The sequence below is a fragment of the Piliocolobus tephrosceles genome, chromosome 14 (genome assembly GCF_002776525.5).
Source record: "Piliocolobus tephrosceles isolate RC106 chromosome 14, ASM277652v3, whole genome shotgun sequence".
NCBI classification, from domain to species: domain Eukaryota; kingdom Metazoa; phylum Chordata; class Mammalia; order Primates; family Cercopithecidae; genus Piliocolobus; species Piliocolobus tephrosceles.
In genome coordinates, this window is record NC_045447.1 from 7,949,138 (window position 1) to 7,968,483 (window position 19,346).

Sequence of the window (19,346 nt, forward strand, 5' to 3'; positions counted from 1 at the left end):
ATCTCAAAAAAAATAAAAATAAAAATAAAAATAAATAAAGGGTGGGTGGGGCCCGGACCAGCTCTAGGGCCAGGTGCTTTAAGGGAAGCCTTTTCTGGAAGGTTCCAAGCAGAACCAGCTGGAAGCAGAGGTGAGAGCCAGAAGCTGCACAGGGGGTCCCACACTCACCTGTCCATCCTTGTACCAGTGGATGGTGGGTGGGGGCGCAGCCCAGCTCTCACACTCCAGGGTCAAGGTGCTATTGACCTTGGTCCTCACCTCCTTCACGCCGACCTCCCCCAAGGGGTCGTCTTTGGAGATGGAAGGGGGGACTGAAAAGCATGAGGGGTCTGAGAGCAGAGCTGGGGGATGGGTGCTGAGACCCTGAGCTTACCCTGGTCCTGGGGGTAGCCCCAGAAATTGGGCGTGGCCCGAGAGACACAGGGATCCCAGAAGCTACCCTGCTCCTGCCTGTTCACTAGGGGAGAGAGCATTTGTCTGTAAGGGTTATAGGACAGGGCAGGTCTGAGGCAGAATTTCTGGGGTCACCTCAGAGGCCCTCCTTGAGGGTTCCAAGTCTCAATCTGCAGAGCCTCTGGTTATACCCCGATGCAGAAGTGGCAGGAGGAAGCTAGGACTGCAGTGGGTGTGGGAGCCCATGTGGCCCAAGTCCTAACTCACTGTTCTCTCGTCATCATGTCCTCTGGAGCCAGCCCTACCTGCCAGGTGACTGTCAGAGGACATATGCCACATGGAGGCACCCTGGAGCACCAAGGGTAGCTCAGGTGCCCGGGCCCCTGGGTTCCCGGATGGTCTTCTGCCCACCTGGCTGTGCCCCAGGATCCCCGACTCACTGAGCACTTCCACGTGGTAGTTTTTCACGGCCTCCCCAAGCTCGTTGGTGACCACGCAGGTATACTGACCAGCATCTTCCTTCTGGGCATTCAGGATCTGCAGTCCGTGGGTACCTGTGTGGGGCCCAGTGGCCAGGGTCACCCCAAATCTGCAGCCTCATGCCAGGCATAAGGACAGGCTCACTGGTCCTCTCCTCCAACCCTGATGACATGTCACCTGTCCCCTCCCTCCCTCCTCCCCACCAGAGGGCATCACCTGGGAGCAGCTGGATGTTCCTGGAGGCCTCAAAAGGGGCCCCGTCCTTCATCCAGGTGATGTTGGGGGAAGGGAAGGCCAGCGCCTCGCAGATCAGAGAGATGGGGTTGTTGATGGTCACGGTCACCTCCTCGTCTGCACTGTCCTCAGTCACTCCCAGGATGGTGGGAGCCACTGTGATGGGGGGCCAGGGGGCACTTGTGAGCAGAGATCCCTGACCCTAGGCTAAGGACCAGGAAAGCCTCGAACCCCAGTGCTTGGCCTCGGTTCTTCTGTCACTTACATTACCAAGATGGGAAACTGAGGCTCAGAGAAGCTCATGCCTGGGGTGGCCAGGCTTGAACTCAGGCCTGGGTGACCCAGAGCCCGGCTCTCCAAACACTAAGCAATACTACAAGGGAAAGCTGAATAATTTCTGCCTCCATTTCCCCCACAGCTTCTCAACATCCAGCCTCTCTACCAATTAACCAGAGTCTTCTCAATTCTATTTGAGAGGGGAGCGGGAGTTGGGGGGCTTTGTTCCCCGCTGAGCAGAGTAGCTATGCTTTCATTGGTCCCAAGATTTCTTCTTTCAACCCCTGCAGGGGACTCTCCTTTTAACTGCCAACATTTTAGAAACAGATTTTTCTAAGCTGGTCTGTGCCCCTCTCATTTGATAGATGCTCTGTTTCTCCAGGCTAACAGAATAGTAGGTATGTATTGTCCTCAGGACGTGGAGAGACGCCTGGTTGTGAACCCACCACCCTGGGGCCTGGCAATAACTTTGTCACCTCTCTGAGCCCCAGGGCTTCATCAGTGACATGGGGACAAGCACATCTCCTACCTCCTAGTGTCATTGTGAAGATTCAATCAATCAGACCCATTGAAATGCCTGGCCCATAGTAAATGTTCAGTCAATAGAGTCGCTATATGATTTTTGTTGTTAAACTCGGAGAGTTAGAAGAAAAATAGCAGAATGGTTTGTGGGAAGTTGTAAGGAGCCAGTCACCTTGCTTCTCCTCCCTCCAGCACCTGCAATAGCCAGATGTCCAAAACTTACACAGGACACTGAGCTGGAAGTGTTTGGTCTTCTCCCCAACAGCATTGGCTGCAATGCAGGAGTAGTGGCCAGCACTGGACAGATTTGCCTGGAGGACCTGCAGGAGGACTCCGTCTGGGGAGATGTGGTGGGCATCTCCACCAGCCAGGGGCCGGCCATCTTTGAACCATGTGAGCTTGGGATGTGGGTGGCCTGTATGCAGAGCAGAGAACGAGACAATTTGGCAGCCTTTGACTAGGGCAGCACAGGGGTCACAGGCTAGTCCCAGATGGGTCAGGGAATGTGAATTCTCCATCCTGACCCAGAGGCCCATGAAGCACAACAAGAAGCAGCAGCAGCAGCCTGTGCCCCTTCCTCTGTGACTTGGCTGCCTTCTCCTTACTGGGCAATGGGTAGAGATCACCTGGTACAGACAGGCAAGACAGAAAAACAAGCTATTCCTTCCATCCATTCATTCATCCACCCACCCACACATCACCCACCCATCCATCCATCCAACCATCCATTCATCTACCTACTCACTTATCCTTCCATTCAATCAATCATCCATTCATCTCTCCATTCATCCACACGCCCACCCACCCGCCCATCCACCCACCCATCCACCCAACCATCCAACTATCCAACTATCCATTCACCTACCTACCCAACTATCCCTCCATTCAACCAATCATCCATTCATTTTTCCATTCATCCATCCACCCATTCAACCACCCATCCACCCAACCGTCCAACCATCCATCCATCTACCTACCCACCTATCATTTTATTCAGCCAATCATCCATAAATCTCTCCACCCATCCATCCATCCATCCATCTATGCACCCATCTACACATCCATCGATCCAACCCTCATTCATTCATCCACCCATTCATTTATCTACCCATTCACCTACCTATCCATCTATCCATCCATCCATCCATCCATCCATCCTTCAACCCATAAGCATTAATGGGAGTCTACTCTGCCAGGCACTGGGGAAACCATGGTGACAAGGCAGCAGCTGGGTCTTCAATAAGCTCAGATGCCACAAGGCCACTATGGTCCAATGTGGGTCAGTGCTAGGACAGGGAAGCACGGGGGCTTGAGGGAGCCCAGTGGAGGTGGCCCACTGGGCCTCAGGGGCCAGCCAAGGGCTCCCTGTGGAGGGTCCTGAAAGCTGAGGTCTGTAGTGAGGTGGGGAGAGGGAAGAGTGTTTGGGACAGAAGAACACATGCAAAGATGAGCCGGGACCTGATGCCGAGTCCAAGACGTAGAGAGACCCCAGTCAGGAGGAGTGGGGCTGGGGCAGGTGGGCAGATCCCCAGCAATCCCCTCCTTTCTGAAGCTGCCTTCCCACCCCTTCTCCCAGCCCACCACATCATGTGGCCCTTACCTGTGACGTTGCACATCAGATGGGCAGTCTGTCCCTCAGGGACTTTGATCACCTCCTCCAGGTCCTCGTTCTCAATACTGGGAGGAACTGGGAGAAGCAGGGAGACAAATGGCTAGTGACTGGGGGGGCTGGCCTGCCCAGGCTACACAATCACAGAACAGGAAGCCAAGGGCCCACCATTTCTTGTGCCTCAGTTTCCCCATCCCATGCCTGTTTCTATAGGGTGGTGAGTTTACGAAACATTTCCTGCTGGCTGATGGAAGTACCAGTGCCTCAGAGGAAGACTCTTATGAGAGGCAGGCAGTCTTAGCGGTGTCGAAAATATTTGCCCCTTCCACTTTGGATTGTCCCTGCTGTTTCTGGAAAGTTCCATGGCAGCCTCAGAACAGAGGTTTCTTGTCACCTGGGCTAGAGTGCAGTGGCACAATCACTGTAGCCTCTGCCTCCTCAGTAGCTGAGACTACAGATGTGTACCACCACGCCCAGTTAATTTTTTTTTTTTTTGAGACGGAGTCTTGCCCTGTCGCCCAGTCTGGAGTGCAGTGGCCGGATCTCAGCTCACTGCAAGCTCCGCCTCCAGGTTTACACCATTCTCCTGCCTCAGCCTCCCGAATAGCTGGGACTACAGGCGCCCGCCACGTCGCCCGGCTAGTTTTCTGTATTTTTTAGTAGAGACGGGGTTTTGCCATGTTAGCCAGGACGGTCTTGATCTCCTGACCTCGTGATCCGCCCATCTCGGCCTCCCAAAGTGCTGGGATTACAGGCTTGAGCCACTGCGCTCGGCCCCAGTTAATTTTTGTACATTTCGTAGAGATGGGGTTTCGCCACACTGCCCAGGCTTGAACAAAGGTTTTTGATGAGGCAAAGCGTACAAGGCTTAGCTTCTCCCTCCTTCTCTGTGCTGGACTCCTGCTACAGCAGGAGCCATGAGTCTGGGGCCTTGCCTCTGGGAGCGTCCAGGCAGTGGGGAAGAGTTCATAGGGCACCCATGAGAATGGGGTTGTAACGCACCCAGCACCTCCACACTGAAGTTCCTCCGTGCCTCCCCAGCCTCATTGCTTGCCAGGCATGAGTAGAGGCCACTGTCTTGCTCCTGTGTCTGAGTCATCTTCAGCATCCAGCCACCTGGGAAGGGAGGGGTGTGGGCCCCAAGCATGACTCTGAGCAGTATTCTGTCCCAAGCTGAGCCCCCTGCTGCCCAGCAGGAAGAGGCATTATAATTAGACATGTACGTGTCTGTCTCCCATTGTGTCCTGTTCCTCAGATCCACAAACTGAGGCCCAGGAGGGTAAACAAGCGGATGGAGCTGCCTGGAGATTAGACATGTACCAGAATAAATCTGAGGACCCTGCTCTAGCAAGAAGTATCTGTCACCCGGCCACCCCTGGCTCTGGGAATTGGCTGCAGCTGAAGGGAGAGCAATGGATTATGTAGTCCTGGCCCAGCAGACCTCTGCTCTACTATGACAGACATGGTAAAAAAGCTTCTCCTCCCAAGGACCTCTCAGGGAGAGACAGCTCCTCTCAGAGGAACCCAAGGGTCTCCCAAGACCAGTGTGGGGAGGGCAGATACACAGGACACAGGCCACCACTGCTGTTACTGCACCCAGAGCAGACATTACTAATTGATTGCCACATTCCTTTCCACTGGGCCCAATGCAGTCTCTGAATTCCTATCCACAGAATGCACCCGGCAATTCACCAAGTGCTCAGAAGTGATGCCCAAGAGGAAACGTATTTGCCATCTCATCACAGGCTGCGTGGAACAACCGATGGGTGACTGAGGCATAGCCTCAGGGGCCTTGAAGTCCTTGCAGGATTTGGATGGGACAGAGACTCCTGGGCCTCAGTGCCTCATTTGTATACCAGCAAGAACCTCGCAAACCCATTTTATGAGGGGGATAAATATTCAGAGAAGGTGCTTAGATCAGCACATCCAAAAGCTTGCTACTGTTCTGTGCGATTTTATATGTAAGTGCCAACGTTTTGTTTTTTTTTTCTGCAGGACTTATCAGAACCTTTGCTATGCAAATGTTCACTGTGGTTTTCTAGGTGAGCAGAGCAGGAAGCCTTTTCCAAATTTATCTAAATCCGTGACTTTTTCCTGGAGCAGCTCACCTGACTAGTGTTTTGGGCTACATTCTTTGGGGATCAGCAGCTGGAATGATTATTCCAACCAGGCCTGGCAGCTTAGGGTCAGAGATCATGGGCATGTAATGGATAGAGGCAGAGGCAGAGGCAGAGGGCCCGACCTGATTCCCAGGATCCAACCTTGACTGGTATCTTACCTGCCAGCAGGTAGGTGTCCTCCCCCGGGCTGACAGGCTCCTCCCCTCGGAACCAGTGGATGGCCGGGGGCGGGATCCCTGTGGCTTCACAGAGCAGAGTTAAGGGGCTGTGCAAGGCGGCAGTGATGTTGGTCAGCGGGTCCAAGTCTCCAATGAGCTCTGGGGGCACTGGACACAAAGAAGAAGCCACATTCAGGGTGCAGATTGGGGCTGGGTGCTTCATGCTCCTTCCCTAGCCCCATTGACTGTCCCCTAACTCCACCAATTGGGAGAGTCTGAGGAGCAGAAGTGATGACAGCAGAGCTGCTCCCCCTAAAAGGAGGACACCTAGGAGGGAGCCAGTGGCGCCACAGGCTGGGTCTGGAGTCAGGCAGGCTCCTTGGGCCTCAGTTTCCCCAAGCCCTCAGCGGGCTGCTGGGGGATTCAACAGGAACACGTGAAAGTACCCAGTCCAGTGCCTGGGCAGAGCAAGCGCTGAGTCAGTGGGACTGGAATTAGTGTAAAGGTGAGGCCAGATGTGCTTCCTAAATCCACATGTGGAAGCTAAGTGGCAACGCTGCAGTTCTGAAGGAACCTGTTCCTGAAGGAAGCCACTCTCTATCCAGGGAGATGGGGTGTTGGGGATATCTGGGTGAGACTCGAGATCCCAGCAACGGTGAGGGGGGTCCTCCCTAAACTGATCCCTGCCCACCTCTCCCACTCTGTCTCTTACCATTCCCTGTCTCCACCCTGAATTATCCCTTCAGGCATACAGTAGGAGCTCAGTAAATGATTGGAATGCATGAGCATTCTCTGCCTCAGCAACCCTCTGCCTGGCACGTGCTTCCGTTCATCCAGCAGCTGCCTAACTCCTACTTACCTTCTATGGTCCAGCTTAAAGGGGACCTCCTCTGGGAGGCTGCCCTGACCTGCCCCAACAGTATTTGAGGTTTTCCTGGTCTCTCACAAGCTCCTGAATTCTCCCCATCACATACCAGTCATGCAGGACAGGGACTGCTTACTTCCCCAGTGCCCAGAACAGAGTAGGGGAAGAGTGAACCCAGGAGAAAGAGAGGGAGGGAGAAGAGGTGAATTGGGGGAAATTGGGGCCATTTGGGACCAGTCCTATTGTGAGAACAGTGCTGGTGGCTTCCCCCAGCAGCAGCTTTCATTAGAGCCCTGACTCCAGAAAGAACAGGTGTGACCCAAGGATCACAGCCTGAGGGCTGCGCCTGGAGATTGAACCGGCCTTGCCCACTCTCATCTGCCCCAACCCACCCTCCTCCAGCAGCTGCCGGTCCTCACCCAGCACAGAGAGCTCAAACCTCCTCTCTGCCCTCCCAGCCAGGTTCTCGGCCACACAGCTGTAGTGTCCGGCGTGGGCAGCCTGGGCCCGCTCTACATGCAGGCTCTGACCCTGGTTCTGCAGCTGCAGGCCTAGCTCGGCCCCCACGGGCTGGCCGTCCTGCTCCCATGTCACTTTCGGAGGGGGTTTCCCTGTGGCGTTGCACTCCAGAGTAGTCACTCCATCCTGGACCACAGAGACCTGTGTGGGAAGCTCCCAGGGACCAGCAATCTGAGGGGGAACTGTAGGGATGGGAGAGAAAGCCCATCAGAGAAAGCTGCTGAGGCCACCAGGCACCACACACTTGCCCCGGGCCCCGTAGGGACACACCCTCTCCCCTTGCCATCGCCGGCTGTGTGACCTCATGACCTCACCTCCCTGGGCCTCCATTTTCCTTCCCAACAATGGGGTCATAACAGCACCCTACTGCTAGAGCCTGGGAGTCACAGGCAGGCCTGCTATGTGGGGAACAACCCTTTCGGGATGTGTAACGGGTTTTCTTCCTCAAAAACCAGAGACTTCCTGGAGCTTCAACAGTTGTTGGGACTGGTTGGGGGTGGAAAATTATTCTGTGGGTGGGTTTCTCCTCAAGATGTTGAACAGCACTTTTCCTGGTTTTATTTTCCAGCAGGAGTTTTACGAGGCTGGGGGATTTCATTGCTTCACTGCAGGACCAGGTGATACGGTTTAGGTTTCCATCACATAGAGGAGCTTCACATAACGCTCACACTTCCTCCGGGTTTCCAGCTGTTTCAGCTGTGGCTTTTCTCCTCCGGACCACTGGGGGGCCCTTAGGGATTGTGCTACAGCCCCCCTGCCTGCCATGCTTGGGTTAGTGAGAAGCTATGTGGGGGGGGGGAGCAGTCAAAATGCCAGGTGATACGTTTTGGCTGTGTCCCCACCCAAATCTCATCTCGAACTGTAATCCCACGTGCGGAGGGAGGGACCTGGTGGGAGGCGATTGGATCATGGGGGCGGTTTCCTCTATGCTGTTCTTGTGGTAGAGAGTGAGTCAGTCAGTTCTCACGAGATCTGCTTGTTTGATAAGTGTCTGGTACTTCCCCCTTTCGCTCTCTCTTTCTCCCGCAGAGGTGGAAGGCGTGCCTTTCTTCCCCTTCACCTTCTGCCATAATTGTAAGTTTCCTGAGGCCTCCCCAGCCACGTGGAACTGTGAGTCAATTAAGCCTCTTGTTTATAAGTAGTATCTTTAGAGCAGTGTGAGAATGGACTCACGCACCAGGAATCTGAGGGAGGAGAAAGCCTGCACCACATACCATCACTTCCCTGTATTTGCTCCGATTTGAGGGCAGTACCTGCCCAGTCAGCCCATGATCCCAGACCCTCCCAGCCCCCGCCCGGCTCACCCACCGTGCACCTCCAGCTGCAGGTCCTGGCTGCTGTTCCCCGCCACGTTGCTGCACTCACAGGTGTATGTTCCTTCCTGAGCCAGCTGGGCCTGTCCCAGGTACAGCAGCCTCCCCACAGCCGACACCTGCTGGAGGCCAGCCCCCTCCCCGGGGAGGGGTTGACCTGGGTGCAGGGAAAAAGAAACTCCTGGTCCAGGGCATTTGCAAGGACATGATGCCTTTCCACCTGCAAAGTTTGTCCTCCCACCCATTCTTGCCAACTCTTGCTCATCCTTCAGGTGTCCATTTAGACACTACCTCTTCCAGGAAGCCTTACATGAGTGCCACATCTGGTCCTGGTGCCTCTTCTGAGCTCCTCCCTATCCCCCTAGGCTTCTCCCCATCACAGATCTGCCTACAGGGCCCCATCTGAATCTTACCCTGGCCTGGGCCCTCCGAAATGGCAGACCCTGCCTCCACTTCCTTCTGGGATCCTTTTTTTTTTTTTTTTTTTTTTTTTCTTGAGACAGAGTCTCGCTGTGTTGCCCAGGCTGGAGTTCAGTGCCACGATCTCAGCTCACTGCAACTTCTGCCTCTGGGTTCAGGTGATTCTCATGCCTTAGCATCCTGAGTAGCTGGGATCACAGGTGCACACCAACACACCCAGCTAATTTTTGTATTTTTTAGTAGAGACGGGGTTTCACCATGTTAGTTAGGCTGGTCTCAAATTCCTGACCTCAGGTGATCCACTGCCTCAACCTCCCAAAGTGCTGGGATTACAGGCGTGAGCCACCGCGACCAGCCTCCCCCTGGGATCCTTAGTGGCTCCCCAGGGCCTGGCACACAGCAGGGCTCAATAAAGGCTATTGACAGAATGACCATCCATTTAGCTATAATAGCCTGAGGAGGATGACCAGGCAACTGGTAGACCTGGCATCAAGAAGACCCCTTGGAGGAGGAGGATTTGTCAACCTTGACCTACTGGATTAAACTCTTCCACCTCTGTTTCTAGAGGAGCAGACCTCTGGACTGGGTCATGACTCAATATGCATGTCCCAGCAGGGAAGCAGACCCAGTGGCCACCTGGCATTGCTTTCTCCCTCTCTGTCCTGGTGACCTCAGCTTGTCTTGCTACTCCCAGGCTGCTTCCTAGCCCAGATCTCTCCTCTGAGCTCCAGACACCTGTCTCTCACTGTCCACTTGACACCTCACTAGGCATTTAGCAGATGTCTCAAGATTAATTCACCCCAAATGCTAGGTCTTTCTACCATACCTGCCCCTGGGGTCTCCCATCCTGGTAATGGCAGCTCCATTCTCTTACATCATCCCCGATTCCCCACCTCCTCTCATTCTTCCATCCAAGCAGCATTCCTGCCCCAGGACCCTTGCACTTACCCTTACCTCCGCCTGGGCTGCGTTTCCCTGTGATATTCTCATGTTCAGCCCTGACCTTTTCAAGTCTGCTTTTCAAGTCTGCCTGGCCACCCAAATTAAAACTGCAAATCCTACAACCCCCCAGGATATCTTCCCCGGCTTCCTAGTTTTATTTTTCTCCATAGCATTTATCACTTAGGGTACTGAGTCATGTACTAACTGTGTGTTTATTATCTGACTGCCCCCACTGTCAGGGTGGGGATCTGTTTTACCCTCTGCTGTATTTCCAGTGCCTAGAACAGGGCCTGGCACAGTCGCTCAATAAATATCGGTTAAATTGGCTGGGTGCGGTGGCTCATGCCTGTAATCCCAGCACTTTGGGAGGTGGGCAGATCACCTGAGGTCAGGAGTTCGAGACCAGCCTGGCCAACATGGTGAAACCCTGTCTATACTAAAAACATACAAATTAGCCGGGCGTGGTGGCACCTGCCTGCAATCCCAGCTACTTCGGAGGCTGAGGCAGGAGAATCACTCCAACCTAGGAGGCGGAGGTTGCAATGATCTGAGATTGCACCACTGCACTCCAGCCTGGGCAACAGAGCAAGACGCTGTCTCAAAAAAGAAAAAAAATTGGTGAAGTGAATTCCACATGTTTTTTTGAGCACCTTTTTTGTACATACACTGAACTTGGAATTCAGCGGCGGTCAAGGTGGTGCCTCACGGGGGTCACAGACTAATGGAAGAACACACACAGAAGGACTAATGTGGGTCACATGACAAGTGACAGGGACTGCATCAGGGAGGTTCTGTCCCAGCCTGGCAGTCAGGGAGGGCTTCCTGGAAGAAGGGACGTCTGAAGTGAGGCCTGAAGATCAATCCAGCTCTTACTGGCAGAGCAGGACCAGGGGCTCCTGCAGCCTCACAGATTGAGGAGGGAGGGGCTGGGAGAAGCGTCACTTCTGTAACCAGCATCCCCACCCCTTCGAGCCATAAGCCCCCCCATCTCAGCTAGGCTCTGGGGTGGGGGTAACCAGTGGGGGCTGGGCATAGCCTCCTTGTGCCTGGCAATGAGGTGGGGCTGGGCAAGGGCAGCAATCCTACCGTCCTTCCTCCAGGAGATCTTGGGGAAGGGGACGCCCCGGCATTCGCAGGACAGCCTGGCAGAATGTCCCTCGTTCACAGTCAGGGTGTGGGATTCCCTCGAGGGGAACACTGGAGCGACTGAGTCAGAGCAGAGAGAGGGTTAGTGGGGGTGGGACTGGGATGGGGAGGGGATGAGCAAGGCGAGGGCAGGCTGGGGGAGGGCTGTGTCCTGGGACCCAATCAAGGCAACAGCCCCCTCCCCATGCCCAGCCCGGGAGACCCTCACCCCAGACGTTGAGATTGTAGTGTTTCTCTGAGCGGCCGGCCTGATTCAGTGCCTCACAGGTGTAGCGGCCCGCATCCCACACGTCGGCTCTGTCCACCTGGCCGAGAGCAGAGACACCCCATGGGTAGGGACAGCACAGAGACGGGTGAGCCCTGGACAGACTGTGTGACTGCAGGCACATCACGTGACCTCGCTGAGCCCCAGGTTCCCCACCTGGAGCACAGGGCAGGGACAGCATCTCCCTACCAGCTGCACCAGGAAGTTTCCAGAAGCCGGTGCCTGTAGTGGGCCTGAGAAGGGCCCCCTGGATGGCAGCCCTGCCAGCCTCCCCACCTTCACATCCACGGCCCAGATCTGCTAAGGGGAAGGCATGTGACTGGATCAGACCTGCTCCTGCCTTTCATCTGCTCCCAGCCTCTTTGGAAAGCCCAAGAAAACAGACCCGAAGAGAAGGTGGAGGAAGAAGGCTGGTGGGGTGCAGGGGACCTGTGCTCAGGGGTCAGATCCTGACATGAGGGTGCTGGGGCTAGGCTGTGGCTTTGAAGAATGAATGGAAGGAGGGGAAGCCAAATGGCAGTGCTCTGAGTTGGGAATGATCATATCACAAGGTATAGAGGGGTGGGAGGAGGAGCAGGCAGGTGAGGTAGGTCCTAACCCAACAGCTGGCGCCACTCAGCTGATTCAGGGGCCCTGAGGGAGGCCCTGAGGACCCAGTCCTGGGGTTTTGTCCCCCATCCCCTGGGAGGAAGAGGGTTTGTAGGTCACTGAGCTGGGGCACCTGCAGGCCCCATCCTGCCTGTGGCCCCAGGTGGAGGCCTGCTTGGCTGACTGGGGACCTGCACACCTGCAGCAAGGCTTTGTCTGTGGAGAGGTGGACTCCAGGCCGTGGTTCCAGGGGCCGCCCGTCCTTCCACCAGCTCAGCACAGGAGGGGGCATGGCGTGACTCTGGCACTCCAGGGTCACTGACTCATTGGCCACGATGGACACATTCAGCTCTTCTCCGAGGATACTCGGGGGCACTGTGGGAGGGGGCAGGAGAGGGGCTCCCTTAGGCACATGGGTGGGGCTGGCAAGGAGGGGCCACACCCTGGGTCAGGCCTAGCTACTCGCAGCAGCCAGGAGTGCCCACCCTTCCTCTGCCTTCAGTCCTGCTTCAGATGAGCCAGTTTGAGTAAGATTGTCGCAATATTCACATCCAGATTTCTGCAGCATGTTTCCACGGAGGGAAACTGGGGAAGGAAACTCAGGGTCTCCCTGTGTTATTTCTTACAGATGTCTGTGAATCTACAATTATCCACAGTTATCTCAAAACTTTCTAAAATTTAAAATTTGTGTTTAAAAAAAATTTTTTAAAGCAGGTCTCAGAACCACCTTTTGCCCCTGAAACAGACCTGCTTTAAAAAGTTTTTTTTAAACACAAATTTTGAATAGGGGGAGAACTCCTGGGGTGGAATCCTACCTTCCACCACTCGCTTACCATGCGAGGCCCTTGGGATGCTACTTACACTCCTGGGCCTTAGTCTCCTCATCTGTAAAGTGGGGATAATGAAAATCTCCACCTGGTGGGGCCGCCATGAGGTTAAATTCAATGGCACAGGTGGGGTTCTTGGGCATACGATATGTGTTAACCATCTTCACTCCAGCAAAGGGAAAGAGCTAGAATCCTTGCTACCACCTTCCACCCAAGACTAAGTTCATTCGCTTTCTCTTTCCTTCTTTCCTTCTTTTCTTCCTTCCTTCCCTCCTTCCCTCTTTCCTTCCTTCCTTCCTTCCTTCCTTCCTTCCTTCCTTCCTTCCTTCCTTCCTTCTCTCTCTTTTTCTCTCTTTCTTTTTTTCTTTTTTTTTTTTTGACAGAGTCTGGCTCTATTGCCCAGGCTGGAGTGCACTGACATGATGTCGGCTCACTGCAACCTCCACATCCCAGGTTCAAGTGATTCTCCTGCTTCAGCCTTTCAAGTAGCTGGGACTACAGGCACACACCACCACACCCAGCTATTTTTTTTGTTTTTGTTTTTGTATTTTTAGTAGAGATGGGGTTTCATCATGTTGGCCAGGCTGGTCTCGAACTCCTGACCTCAAGTGATCCACCCACCTCAACTTCCCAAAGTGCTGGGATTACAGGCAGGAGCCACCGCACCCAGCTCCCAGCGTTCCTTCTTATACCTCCACAGAGCCCCAGAAAAACCCAGAGGAGGACATTTAAAAATAAGCTACTGTGGTTACAGTAGCTTCGTGAGCACAGGGGCTTACTGAGTCCCCATGGTGACCTTTGAGGTGAGTGCTATTCTTCCCATTTTGCAGATGAAGAAATGGTGGCTCAGAGAAGCAAAGTGACCAGCTCAAAGTCACAGAGGCAGGGTTTGAACCCCATGTCGGTGACACTCAAGAGCCAGCTTTCCTAACCATCTCTCCACGCTGCTCCTGCTACTTCACACTGCTTCCGCCTCTCCCTGAACACGGGGCAGAACTCCTGGCTATGCGGGGCCACCTGCCCCCCCTCCCACCCATTGCGGGAGCTCACACTCCAGGGCAGGTCTGCAGCTCACTGATCCGTACTGGAAGGCAGCTGTTCTCAGGTGGGTACTCCTCCATCCACCCAGCCTCTCTCCCTTTGGAAGTGACTGGGAATGCCCCCCACCCCATCTCCTTGGAGTTGCTGCTCTGCACCACGTGCCTTTCCCAGTCTGAGACTCACTGTGGACTTGGAGGACGACATCCCGGCGGTCCTCGCCCACCGCGCTCACAGCCACGCAGGAGTACCTCCCAGAGTCGGAGGCCCGAGCGCTGGTCAAGGTGAGGACCCGGCCCCCAGGGAAGACCTGTGACCCCAGGGGGAAGCCCAAATTAGTCAATTGTCCTGCTGTTGCATACGCCAAGGGGCAGAACCCCACCTGCCCAAGCTGGCCCTGCTGCCGGGCACGCCTGGACAGGCTGCCCGAGACCCTCAGAGCCCCTCATGATGCAGGGAAACTGAGGGTTGCATCTGGGCCTCTGGACCTCTGCCAGCTGGCAGGCAATGATATTGGACCTCAGGAAGAGTCCTCTAGAGCCCCTCTGTCCACTCGTCACACATGGCCAGTGAGCCCTTCGGCCAGGCCGAATTGAGACGGGCCCCAGGTACAAAATACGCCACAGACAACAAAGAGTTAATATGAAAAGAAGAATATAAAATATCTCAATAACTCTTTTTTATTGATCTCATGATGAAAGGAAGCTATTTTGGATATAGTGGATTAGCTAATGTGTATTATTAACATTGATCTCACCTGTTTCTTTTTACTCAGTTTACTATGGCTACAAGAACATTTACAATGACATAGATGGTTCACGTTCATGGAATGCATCATTACCATTGGGCAGTGCGGCTCCAGCCTCTCTGTTCGGCCCTACCTCCCTCCAGCCCTCGGCCCTGGGCTATCGCTGCTTCTCCTTCACCCTAAGCTCCCAGGGCCTGACCTCTGTTCCCAGCATCCACGGGAGGTGCAGGGAGGTGAGCCGGGGTCACCCAGCCCTACTGACCTGCAAGCCAGGGGTCCCTGCAGGGGACACAGGGTTTCCATCCTTCAACCACATCAGTATGGGGCCAGGGGCACCGGTGGCATTGCAGGTCAGCCGGACAGGGGTGTTGACCAACACAGGGCCTGGCAGGCTGGGTGGCAGCGTGATTCGAGGGGGCACTGCAGGGCAGGGGTGACAAGGGGCACAGGCTGAGCCCCACTGGGGCAAAGCAGGCAGGGCCCCTGGCTGGGCACCCCTGCAGGAGCACACAGTCACAGCAAAAGCACAAGGACAGCCATCCAGACACAGGCTCTGAGCCACTCCACTGCCCCTGAGGCTACTCATTCTATCTTTTCAACACCACCACGAGGCTTCTATAGATGGGAAACTGAGGTTCACAGACAGGAAGTCACCTGCCCCAAGGCTGACCAGCCAGGAAGCAGCACTCGCATGCAGGCCTCTGGTCAGCAGAAGGTCATTTTTTATGGGGACAGGGAGGGGACCAAGGGACCCTGGACAGTGCTACTTCCTAACTCAGGGGTGTGAGATTAAATACCATATTACAGGCAGTCCCCTTTTGGTGGAAAATAGCCAGAAGATTCCATTGTATCTGGGAGGCATCAGTCATGATGCCCAGGGTCCCAGGCCCCTGCCCAGCTACCCACTGTTCTTAGACCCAACCTCTCCCACTGCCCATGAGGCCCAAGAGGTCCAGCCTCCATATGGCCACCAGCACCATCCTGGCCCTGTGGCCTCCTTTCAGTTTCTCAAATTCCCCAGGTCTTTGCAACCTCAGGCCTTGGCAGAGACCTCAGTGTAGGTATCCAAGTGTCAAAGATGCCTCCTGGACTCCACAGGCCAGGTCAGTGCCCTGTTAAAGGTGCTCAGTTGCACCTCATGTTTACCAGCTGCTATCACAATTGACATCAAGCAGTACTCTGCGGAATGATCTAGTCGCTGTGTCCTCCACTGACTGAAAGCTCCAAGGTCTGTCTTATTTAGGGCTGTAGGTCCAGTGTCTGTCCCAGAGCATGGACTCAATAAATGTGGTTGGATAGAAAATGGATCAGTGAAAGAATGGGTGGTTGAATGGGTGAATGGATGGTGAATGGGTGGATGGGTAGGTAGATGGATGGATGGATAGATGGGTTGATGGATGGGGTGGGTGGACAGGTAGACAAATGGACAGGTGGATGGGTGAGCAGACAGGTGGCTAGATAAATGAATGAAAGGATGGTTGGGCGGATGGATGGATGGATGGATGGATAGGTGGATGGATAGATGGATGGATGGATGAGTTGATGGAGGGATGGGTGGATAGGTGGATGAGTGGATGGGTGGATGGGTGGATGGATGGATGGATGATGGATGGATGGGGAAATGGATGGATGGGGTGGTAGACAGATGGATGAGTGGATAGGTGGATGGACAGACTAACAGACAAATGGATGACAAGCCAACATTTTGGACAAGGGCCCTTAGAGGCCCAGGGATGCTCACCATTGACCCGTAGGCCAAACTGCAGCTCTGTGCTACCTGCCACATTGGATGCCACACAGCGGTAGCTCCCAGCATCAGAAAGCTGGGCTTGCTCAATGCGGAGAACTCTCCCATCCGCTGATACTGTCACTCCCATCCAAGAAGAGACAGGTTGGTGGCCCTTGAACCAGGAGACATCTGGGGAAAGGAAGAGAGATGCAAGGGGGAATGGAAGAGAGATGCAAGGGGGAATGGAAGAGAGATGCAAGGGGGAATGGAAGACAGGTGCAAGGGGGAATGGAAGAGAGGTGCAAGGGGGAATGGAAGAGAGGTGCAAGGGGGAATGGAAGAGAGGTGGAAGGGTGCTGCCAGCCTGTCAGACTCTGCTGGTGTGGTGGGCATCCAAGAGAACCTTCCAGGGTGGCCACACTGTTTGTTCAGGCATTGGAGGTCAGAGTTCTTCATTCACAAATGGGAGTCGGGGTGGAACCAGGCAATGTTGCCCAAGACAGGACCAAGGGTGGAGAAGAAGCCCCGTGGGCAGAGGCTGAGGCAGCCAGGAGCAGAGAGAGTCAAAGTCAGCCCTGCCCTCCCCCTACCAGGAGACTCCCTCGCCTAGGGAGCATTAGAGAATGTGGACCAGCCCAAAGCAGCAGCCTCAAAGCCAGGCTGGAACACGTGTATCTGCAGCTTCCCTTCATTTTGCCAGGCTGTGCCCCCCTGGAACTCAGCAGGCATCCCCACGAGAGGGGACAAATATCCCCAGGGCTCATAGGCCACAAGCAAAGCAGGGTGGGCCTAGTTCAGATGGGAACCGGAGAGGGCCCCTCCTCCTGGGTCACTGTAAGCCTCACCCAGTCCCCTGTGCAAACACCCACACCCAGACCCCAGCGCCCGGCCCTTTCCTCAACTGCTGGTCTACAGGGAAGGACCCTACAGACCGGATGATGACTCTGCGGTCCCGATCCTCGCCCCCAGCCCCGGACAGCCCTGTGAAGTTGACTGTGAGTAGATGCCCTGCAGGCCTGTTTCAGACCCCGGGCTCTGGACCCTAGCAGTGCCTTGGCCCGAAGGACGTTGTTGAAGAGGAAGACAGGAAAATGAGAGGAATGGGGGGAAAGACCTGCTGATTTCTTCCCATTACGTCCAGTCAGAGGGTCCCTGGGTCACTCTCCAGCCTCATTAGACAGTGAATTGGGCTGGAAGTAGCTTTCGGCCAAGAGGAGGGATCTTACCAGGAGGGGGCACGCCCGAAGCCAGACACTCCAAGGTCACTGAGGCATTTTCCAGCACTGCCTTGTTGATTGGGCCTGGCTCGATGTTGGGGGGCACTAGGGGCAGACAAGGAGAGACCCAGCTTGGTAGGTGTAAGCTCTGGGCAGCTCTAATCCCAGCCATCCCAGCAGTGCTGCTCCCTGCTCCTCATAGAAAATCCTAGACAACAGGGCTCTAAAACAACTCACGTCCTCAGACTAAGCAACCCCACTCCTGGAACCAAGCCCAAGACCAAAGAGCAACAGGCTGCCATCCTTATGGCAATCATACAGCACCCAGCCCCCACCCCAGAACAGCCGACAGCCAGCACAGCCAGGGAAAGGGACAAGGACAGGGATTTCCCTGCAAATAAACTCCCAAAATAAGCAAAGGTAAATATGAACGTGGGCAAGGTCTGCTACTAAAAATCCCACCAAAAGCAGCCAAAAGGGACTACAGAGCTATTGGTAATGCTTTCATTTTAGGGCTTTCTACTTCCTCTGAAGTTGAGTGCACAACTATGACTGAAAAACCTCCTCCCCCGTCCCTAGCCACACATCCCAGCCCCAAGGGTCCCCAAGGGATCACCCAACATCCTTGGCCTGGGCCCTGCTGGCCACCCACGTCCTCACCCAAAACCTTCAGAGCCACTTCCCTCTTGCTCTCCCCAGCCAGGTTGGTAGCGGCACAAGTGTAGATGCCCTCGTCCCTCAGGTCCACCTTCTCAATCTGGAGGAGAGGGGGCAGAGAGTGTGCCACAGGGCTGTCAGAGTGATGACAGGACATAGTGAGTGGCCAGGCTGCTGCCCGGGGTCAGGAGCAGTGAGGCATGGGGACACTTTTGGCTCTGGGGGTTTGGGTTTTGAGCCAAGCACTCAGATGCCAGGGATTCGTCCGATCTCCAGGCATACCGTTCCCTGTCCCCACCGGCCGACATTTTCTCCCTCTGACAACTGAAGCTCCTAGGACCGGGAAGAGGCTGAGGCTCACCCTTTCAGGCAGAGAGGGCCCTGGGCCCTTCCTATCCCCAGGCTGCTGGGCTTTCCTCAGAGTCTCCAGGAAGCCCCCAGAGCAGCCCCTCCACCTGTGCCCAGCTGGCTCACCAGCCCTGGGACCCCTGCACGTACCTGTAGGTTCCCCCCAAAGGCTGCCAGGGCTACACCATCCTTCCACCAACGGAGGCTTGGGGTAGGCACCCCATCCCCTACGCATTGGAGGGTCACAGGCTGCAGGAAAGGAGCTGTGATGTTCTCACCCCCAATGATACTGACAGATGGGAACTCTGGTAAGGGAAAGAGTCAGGAAGAGCCTGGGTCAGAATCAGGAGGGGTACAGTGGGCACCCAGCAACCCCCTCAATGCCTGGGGGTGAGAAGGTGGCCTTGAAGGGCTGGCCAAAGGCTGGCATCTAGCTTCTGCCCACCATATCCCCCAGACACATGGCTTAGGGGAAAGAGCTCTAGACTGGGAGCCAGCAGAATAGTTATTCTCTTTAAAAATTCTCCCATCCATCTATGCACCCATGCATCTATTCATGCATTTATTCATCTACCTATCTGTCTGTCCATCCATCCACCTACCCATCCATCATCTACCAATCCATTCAGCCAGCCATCCACCCACTCACCCTTCCATCCATCCATCCATCCCTGCACCCATCTACCCATCCACCCATCCATCCATCCATCCACCCATCCACCCATCCATCCATCCACCCACCCATCCATCCATCCACCCACCCATTCATCCATCTACCCATCCATCCATCCATCCATCCATCCATCCATCCATCCATCCATCCATCCATCCATCCATCCATCCCTGCACCCATCTATCCATCCACCCATCCATCCATCCATCCACCCATCCATCCATCCATCCATCCATCCATCCATCCATCCATCCATCCA

At 54.9% G+C, this 19,346-nt stretch overlaps 1 protein-coding gene across 1 annotated transcript in view; it reads right to left on the minus strand.

The window, feature by feature from the left end:
- The window catches only part of HMCN2 (hemicentin 2), a 172,740-nt gene that overhangs the window by 60,647 nt on the left and 92,747 nt on the right, over nucleotides 1–19,346 (minus strand). Inside the window, exons 31-48 of the mRNA XM_026457114.1 lie at nucleotides 18,565–18,719; nucleotides 18,070–18,166; nucleotides 17,419–17,514; nucleotides 16,205–16,381; nucleotides 14,726–14,883; nucleotides 13,902–14,025; nucleotides 12,050–12,225; nucleotides 11,206–11,302; nucleotides 10,938–11,057; nucleotides 8,485–8,646; nucleotides 7,077–7,358; nucleotides 5,793–5,960; nucleotides 4,517–4,630; nucleotides 3,506–3,592; nucleotides 2,129–2,320; nucleotides 1,090–1,263; nucleotides 834–947; nucleotides 169–311 (exon numbers count right to left, since the gene is read on the minus strand). Coding sequence (XP_026312899.1) covers nucleotides 169–311; nucleotides 834–947; nucleotides 1,090–1,263; nucleotides 2,129–2,320; nucleotides 3,506–3,592; nucleotides 4,517–4,630; nucleotides 5,793–5,960; nucleotides 7,077–7,358; nucleotides 8,485–8,646; nucleotides 10,938–11,057; nucleotides 11,206–11,302; nucleotides 12,050–12,225; nucleotides 13,902–14,025; nucleotides 14,726–14,883; nucleotides 16,205–16,381; nucleotides 17,419–17,514; nucleotides 18,070–18,166; nucleotides 18,565–18,719 — 2,636 coding nt within the window. The remainder of the gene's footprint in view (nucleotides 1–168; nucleotides 312–833; nucleotides 948–1,089; nucleotides 1,264–2,128; nucleotides 2,321–3,505; nucleotides 3,593–4,516; nucleotides 4,631–5,792; nucleotides 5,961–7,076; nucleotides 7,359–8,484; nucleotides 8,647–10,937; nucleotides 11,058–11,205; nucleotides 11,303–12,049; nucleotides 12,226–13,901; nucleotides 14,026–14,725; nucleotides 14,884–16,204; nucleotides 16,382–17,418; nucleotides 17,515–18,069; nucleotides 18,167–18,564; nucleotides 18,720–19,346) is intronic.